Source organism: Ornithodoros turicata, chromosome 6 (assembly GCF_037126465.1).
Source record: "Ornithodoros turicata isolate Travis chromosome 6, ASM3712646v1, whole genome shotgun sequence".
In the NCBI taxonomy this organism is placed as follows: Eukaryota; Metazoa; Arthropoda; class Arachnida; order Ixodida; family Argasidae; genus Ornithodoros; species Ornithodoros turicata.
In genome coordinates this window covers 33314196-33321689 of record NC_088206.1, presented here as the reverse complement: position 1 = coordinate 33321689, position 7494 = coordinate 33314196, and the positions used below count along the sequence as shown (strand labels likewise).

The 7494-nt window shown below is 46.2% G+C and overlaps 1 protein-coding gene across 7 annotated transcripts; it reads right to left on the bottom strand.

Annotated features, from left to right (window-relative positions):
* Nucleotides 1–995: 995 nt before the first annotated feature.
* On the bottom strand, nucleotides 996–6313 carry LOC135396523 (uncharacterized). 7 transcript variants are annotated; one of them, XM_064627546.1, is made up of 13 exons: nucleotides 3771–4019; nucleotides 3637–3699; nucleotides 3385–3549; nucleotides 3134–3310; nucleotides 2810–3058; nucleotides 2551–2722; nucleotides 2356–2504; nucleotides 2065–2265; nucleotides 1864–1984; nucleotides 1726–1784; nucleotides 1429–1648; nucleotides 1244–1342; nucleotides 996–1172 (listed from the first exon to the last, which is right to left on the bottom strand). In XM_064627546.1, exons 4-9 carry the CDS (start codon nucleotides 3189–3191, stop codon nucleotides 1968–1970), a joined length of 846 nt encoding a protein of 281 aa, XP_064483616.1. In that variant the 5' UTR covers nucleotides 3192–3310; nucleotides 3385–3549; nucleotides 3637–3699; nucleotides 3771–4019; the 3' UTR covers nucleotides 996–1172; nucleotides 1244–1342; nucleotides 1429–1648; nucleotides 1726–1784; nucleotides 1864–1967. The 7 variants fall into 7 exon arrangements, with proteins under 7 accessions (XP_064483616.1, XP_064483617.1, XP_064483618.1 ...); XM_064627547.1 differs by having other exon boundaries at nucleotides 1244–1332; XM_064627548.1 differs by having other exon boundaries at nucleotides 1244–1648; nucleotides 1840–1984.
* Nucleotides 6314–7494: the final 1181 nt, after the last annotated feature.

Below are 7494 nucleotides of genomic sequence, written 5' to 3'. Positions count from 1 at the left end.
TCTCCTTAAAGGAGTACAAAGGGCCATCCAAAAAAAATTCAGATTAAGACGTCGGATGAAAGTGTGTGTGTCATTTTACCGAACAGCGCGAAAAGTTTTGATGTGTGCAATTTGTTTCCCAGAAAAAAACTCACATAAACATAGCTGCGCGCGTTCACCCTTAACTCGCTACTCCGGGTGAAACGAGGATGAGGAGGTGATGATGACGCGATAGGGGGGGCTCGTTCTGATTCGCTGGTCAATGGGGGTCAGCGCCCTGTCCCTTTGCCGGCGTAAACCAGTTTTGACAGTTCCTTTGGAGAATCGGGGATGGAAGGAGCGGCCGCAGCAATGGACGACTTCGAGGTCCCGCCAGAGTACCGGCATCTAATGCCTCTTTCCCTCTGGGAAATTCGCACACTGCGGCGGTGTGCGGCACAAAAAACACGGCCGTACGGCGATACCCCTGTGATGCCGGCACGGGTTCAGTTTGCCGGCGTCCGCGACAGCGACCGCCGCTACGAAGCGAAAACGCCGAGACAGCGCGGCCGAGTGGTAAGTCGACGTAACATACGTGCATTTTATACTGGCTTATATGTAATTTCTCATCTCCGTCACAGGTGCACATGCGGTTCGTGCCGCTCAATGGACACGGGACGCGAAGACGTCTGCTGTCAGGACGTGCCGGCAGCAATGCAAAAAATGCCCGTGGGGTGCGTCGCAACAGCCGCAGAATTTCAGGCGTCGTGCCTCACAGAAATTGTGGTGCAATTAGCACTGCAGATGCTTGAAAACCAGGGAGTTTTCAGGAACACCCCACTGCATGAGTAAGTTCCCAATGTAAAGTAGGTTGCTCATCTTGTCATTATGGTACGATACTTATGTTGTGCTGCTGTCAGCATCGCTTTCGCTTGTTTGGATGCATAAAGTCAGATAAAATTTCCCTCAAAACATAACGCCACGAATTATATGAAGGTTCATAGATATTTCGCTGCTAGTTTGAGTGCAAGAGACTATTGACTTTTATTTTTTATTGTTGCTCCTAAAGCCTACTTTGGCTTTGTTACACTATCAACAAACAAAATGTACCGTCATAAGGTATGTTTAACATCAAGCACATTAGAATAAATTCAACTCCAGGTGATAATGCAGGTGATGCCTTGCTGGAAGACTGCAATGTCAGGGATGTTATGCTAGAGAAAAGTGGAAAACAAAATTAGCAGTTTCCAATATTTGCCTGAGGGAGGAAATGCCATTGAGTTACCTTTGAGTAAAGTTTGCTCTTTGCTCCTCATCGGTGGCTGTATGCCTTTCTCCAGGCAATGAAATGCTGTTCCTTAGTTGCAGTGACACCTGATGAAATCTGGTATTGATAATCATAAGTCTAGGGACATACAGTTGCACTGCGAAGGGGAAGCGTAACAAGCAACGTGGTTGAAAAGTGCCTACCCCAAAATAATTTGGCACAAATTTGGTACTGATGCCTTGCTGGAATTCTGGGGCTCTTACGCTCGAGGAAAGTGGAAAACAAAATTAGCAGTTTCCAATATTTGCCTGAGAGAAGAAATGCCATTGAGTTAGCTTTGAGTAAAGTTTGCTTTTTGCTCCTCATCGGTGGCTGTATTTATTCTTTGAGTTGTCACTATGCAGTCTTTTTCTTGAGTTTGTTCTTGAAGAGTGAGTGTGTCAGCATGAAGTACAATTTCCCTCTTCACTGAGTATCCGACTACCGAAGCAATCACTCACCTTACATGTCTTATCTCAAATTGTGCTGCTTCTTGTGTGATCGTCAAACACTTTCCTTGCTATAAAGGAAACAAATTTGTTGTTCACCTAATGATATGGCTTTTTCTCCATTACAGGAGATACCGCCATGTTGCCTACAAACAATGTGCATCGTGGCTTTGGGGGCGCCTCGAAGAGGGAGATAGGCGTGTGCTGCCATCCTGCGTAGTGTGGGCCATCCGGGACAAGTTTCCGTCTACGTTTTATACAGGGTTCAAACCTGCACAATAGTAGTAGGATGTATATATAAATATATACTCTAACCTATTCAGTACAATGTTGCTTGTTTTTGTCTCATACCTGGAGTTTTGCAGCACAGGCAGCATGCACAAGTCCATAAGCGGTGTTGCCTGGCCTCTATCAGTGCCTGCTTATCCATGAGGGGCTGGCTGCTTGTCAGGCTGGGGAGCTCCTCAGGAGGGTTTGCAGCCCATGCTGCATCAAACGTAGGCCACCTATCGCACAGCTCTACCACTTTCTTGAGAAGCTTGTGCACATAGTCTGAAAGCAACAAGAATGCAAGAGTTAAGCTGGATATCATGCCACTGACTTAACTAATAGTGATGTCTGACTTATGTATGGTTTACATACTGAAGGTAGGCTCCTCCTTGATGGGCAGTGCAACATACTCTCCAGAGTACACCTTGGACCGTTTCAGGAGGTAGCGTAGTTCCCCGTCCTCCGTGAAAGCATGCGCCCTGGCAGAGTTCTCATTGAAATGCAGGATTGCGAGATATGTCCTACACATTAACAACCAATAAACATTCTCTGATGATGCCTACATACCTGCACTTCATGGTTTTGGGGCCATACCCAACAGACTTTGGAGCAAACCTGATGAGGAGGCTGTGGAATGCCTCCAAGCTTGAAGTCTGCACATCAGGAGAAAGGCTCGGGATGTCCTTGAGGAGGTACTTTGACAATGTTATACTGGCTAGCTTTTTCTGCGGCTGTGATCCTTCAAAAGAGCATACACTATATTATGGCTACTGCAGAAAGGAATAAATAGTGCCAATGCGCAGTAATTTGATAGCAAAATACTCACCAGGAATGAGCCATGGTCGCTTCGTGTCGTCGAGGAGAGGGTGCAAACAACGCGTATAAGAACCCTCGTGACCCTCATGGACATTGCAAGCATGGTTGTTGAGGCTCTTCCACATTGAGAGAGCTTGCTCTGTGTCCCCTTCACAGTGAGTGACACAGAAGTAAAGGTGGTTGACAACAGGCTTTGTCCACAGCTCAAGTGCTTCACACCCCTTTGTCTTGCTCGCACTCATGAGCTTCTTGCGGATGCCTATATTTCAAAATTAACAGAAAATAAACTGATCTCTCAGCACCATTACAGTACACCAGTACCCTAAGCACCTACCTTTGGAGACATGCCAAACATCAAACTGATGCTTCACAGTTGGATATGATGTGCGCATGTATTTTCTGACACTGGCATGTCTAGGGTGTCTACCGCAACATTGAAGTCTTTCAGCTCTTCCAGCCCACGTTTCAATGCTTCCAGCTCCATGTGGTAGCTTGACGCCACTTCATTGGACTGTTGATTTTTTTGTCATTAGCTACTGGTCACACCAAATACTCCAGACAGATATTTACAAAGCAGCCACACACCTGGACCTGGACAGTGTGGATGACTTTGTTCAACTCCCAGTTGTAGAAGTTGTAGGAAAGGTATTTTGCATTATGTCCAGGTGAATCACACCATCCGTCAGCAGCTAAGTTGATTCTCCTGCCCTGCATCTCAACCAGGAGTGTGGCTTGGTGTTGTATCCATACCTGCAGCACGTAGAAAGCACATTAGTAATGGGGCTACTTTTCATGATCTACTAAATCCGTGAAAGAACAAATATTAACAGCGCATACCTCTGTTATTGCGGGAAGAAGGTAGCCTCGCTGGTAGCAGAAAAATGTGTTGTCACAGATGGCCTAAAGGGTAAAAATAACCGCTAAACTTTGTCTAGATACATCTAGTTCCTAGGGGCAGAGTATGGGCATACCTTGACATTTATCAGTTGAAGCATACGCAGTGTTGGTATTGGGCTGGCTCCGCTGAATAGAATGGCAGCTGACAAAAGCACATTCCCAGCAGGCTTATTGGCTATGTACGGCTGGCTTTCCCAACAGAAAATGTGGCCATCTGGACAGTAGCACTTCACTCGAAGCAGGGATCCGACACAGCTGAATGACGAAGTGCATGGACTCAAACATGTGGTACATACACGAAAGAGTTCCTTCAGTTTGCTTTCAAACACTGTATTTTGGCTCCTCCTGTGGATCCACAGACCGGTATTGTTGGCGGTCACTGCAACGAGTTTGCATGTAACATATATAAATATACCCAGAGAAAAACCCAAGATCTTGAAGTACAACTGTAATTACCTGAGAACACTGTTGTTACTCGGTACATATGTAGTGTCTGCTGGGTTTTCGGTGTCACCGATACTGCTCTCTGTCACGTCCATAACTGGTGTGGAACAACGCTTTGGTTCCCATTGCACTGCGGTGTCTTGTTGGTTAGCTTGATGGGGCTCCTCACTTGTCCGGTTGCAGGATGTTTGCATTGACTGCCAAGGAAGCCCACTGTCCTGTAGCTGAGTTTGACAAAGCTCTCCACTTGTCTGAGTACATGATGTCTGCAGCACCGCAACATTACGATTTGCTTGTGTGCCTAGAGGTACAAAATCCTATGAGCCACATGTTACACTTATGTCGTTATGTTGCTCATACCAGTTGTTCTAGTCTTCGTAAGTACTGTTTGGGTCCATCTTGACTCCTTCGGTGGAGAATACTGTGTGCCTTTCTCTTCGGTTGAACATGTGCTTTTGGGCTGCTTGCATCCACAGTTCATGCACTCTAGGATGTTTGGAGGGGTCGTGTCGAGCTGCATTGAAGAAACAAAATGCCAGAGACTGTGCTAACGTACATTGCTCGGAACTTCCAATCAATCTTCCATTACCATGATCTCACTCCGATAAGGCCCGACTGGAGGTGAACATCACAGACTGTACCGGGTCTGACACCGTTCTTTCGAGGGCTGGGTGTTGACATGGTGTTGCTTGTTGTCAAGACATGTGGAGGCAGACTCAACAGACAGATTCAGCACAGGCGTCCCGAAGATTGCCCCAGATTTTATTTTCTGCTCAGGTCATTTCCACCCACAATGACAACAAGCTACAGCATGTCAACATCCTGCCACTCCTCGAAAGAACATGGGTCAGATTCGGTACTGAATGCAGTGTTCTCCGCCAGATTTGTGCTGGTGCTAGTATTGGAGCTAGGTCATGGTATTGGTTGGAAGGTTTGAGCCCTGTACATTATGGTATGACATCTCCATGGTAAACCAGATTATTCCTTCCCGGATCAGGATAGGAGTAATTGCAGTTGAACCCGATTTCTCTTTGGAAACCATGTATCACGTAGAGTCACATGTTATTTGCAGTACTTTGTGACAATTTGTATGCATGTCATATATAAGTAATATTACAATGTAAGAGTCGACACTCACATCGGGAGACAGAAATCCAGGGGAAGCACGCACTGTTTCAGATGCGTGACTGCTTTCTTCGTTACCATGTTGGGAAGCCTGTAAATAATATTGCGAGGCGCAGTGCAGCATCAATAAATGTTACTGTAAAAGGCATGTGTACCTGCACATACACACAACATGCACTCTTAGATATAACGTCTTGCAGAATACCGTTCAGTTACCGCGAACAGTGTATATGTTATAACTGAGCACGCTGGAGCACCGTAAACTTGATAAGTTGCTTACATTGGGAGACAGAAGTGCAGGGGAAGCACACACTGTTTCAGATGCGTGGCTGCTTTCTTCGTTACCAGGTTGGGAAGCCTGTAAACAACATTGTGAGGCAATGCAACATCAATAAATGTTACCGTAAAATCATGTCTCCTACAAAACCCAATGCCACCATATACTCACAAGAACCATGGAGCCAGTCCATGCAGTGTTACCATCACTAGCTTGGCTGTCACATCCTTCTGGGATACACAGGCTGGCCTGAATTGGAGAAAGTGAGTGACACAAAGAAGGCTCAAACCCGCAAGACAGAAAACATACGTATGTGCATGTACGTACATATACGTATGTGGTATGGGTGTCTATATTACACGACGCGTTGTAATACGTACCTTGTTTTTCTGTTGCACTGCATGCTGATCGCCCGTCGGCAGGTTCAACGACGGCGTCGCGCCAGGCGTCAGTCTACCTCGGAATCTCCCAACTCCGGACGCGTCCGCGAGTGCCATGTTCAATACGTAATCGTCCGATCGGAAGTGCAAATAACAGACGGAGATTTCGAAGTCCTGTGGGACGGCATCACGTCCTATCAACCTCAGCCATGTGGTCCGTGCGGGCTCGTTCTTTGGAACCTTGTGATAGCGAATACCCGGTCCCTTTCGTCCACCAGAGCGGGATTCTTTGGTGTTTACACAGCCACGAACGCCGCACACACGCATTACGCAGGATTGCAGCGGATTGCGTCAGGCAAGGCACCGATTACCACACACAGTATCAGCCGCGTTGCGCTTACGTAAAACTAGCTGAAATGAGAGGACCAGTGACGGTTGTGTTAGGGTTTATATAGCAGTGTGCGCGGTGATCCGTCTACTGTAAGATCTCTTTTGAAGGACGTTTCTTTGAGGCGATAGAAGCAATAAATTCGCGTTAAAAATATACGGAAACAAAATACAGTCATCTCTTCTAAATACCTTCGACGATAAAGAAACAGCTGTTTGCTGCGGCCGGTATTACAGCAACTGTTGCACTGTTCTGCAGTCTTGTGATTCCGTAGCGTTAGTGATAGCGATAAATGAATCATGTGTTTCGTAGAACAAGGCACCGTGAATTTTAGGAAATCATGACCGAGCCAGAGTAATGCTTTTTCAGAGCCCCGAACAGCTGAGTAGCAGACGACAGCTGAGTAGCAGACAGCATTTCTCTGTACCAGTCAGCGAGCGCCCCCCCTACAACGTCAGCGGGAGGTCCCCGGCAGATCATTTGCTGGTTCTGCTCCCCACCACCGTTGCGCACGGTCGCTTTTTGCGGCGTACTTTAAACTCAATTTCTGCGATAATTATGACTCTATGGTGTGAATTACTTCTCATGGTGCATCTTACTGGTCTACTTAACAGTTTTATAGGAAGAAAACCGGGTGTTAAAAATGACTTCTGTGCTACTTTAAGCCACGACTTCACCCGTTTGCCGAGCATGTGACTTCATGGCCAACATTTATTTATTTTATTTATTAAATAAAAATTTGATCAACATAAATGCTATGGTTCTTAACCACGAGTAAGTCTGGTTTCGTTCTATGTAGTTCAACCACAAGGAGTGATTTTCCTTTTAACGGTGTGTGGCAAATCACACACGCGCGCACGCACAAATAAGATTTAAAAAATATTCATAGATGTGCTATTCTCATGTTCTGGCTTATATAGTGGGTCTTGCTTTCCCTTGTGCTAGAAAAATAGTTTTATGAGATGCGTGTAACGTATGTGGAATATGCGTGGTCAAATATTACATGCAGAACACGATGGAAATTGAAACACAGTAGAGAACACATGTAGAGACCGCTAATAATTGTGCATATGTTTATTTGGATTAGGATGTACAGTGCTCGACAAAAGTTTACGGAACGCGCGAGCGGCGTATTTTCTCTGGGCAGAGACACCCTAGCGGCGAGCGGAAGCGGGCGAGTCCAC

Bases quoted from the DNA above. Each gene is read 5' to 3' on its own strand.
- LOC135396523 (XM_064627544.1), bottom strand. From the start codon at position 6,249: ATGCGTGTGTGCGGCGTTCGTGGCTGTGTAAACACCAAAGAATCCCGC. The intron at 4,442-4,500 runs GTATGAGCAACA...TTGTACCTCTAG, and splicing joins TACGAAGACTAGAACAACTG to GCACACAAGCAAATCGTAAT. The intron at 4,076-4,152 runs GTAATTACAGTT...AACTCGTTGCAG, and splicing joins AGTAACAACAGTGTTCTCAG to TGACCGCCAACAATACCGGT.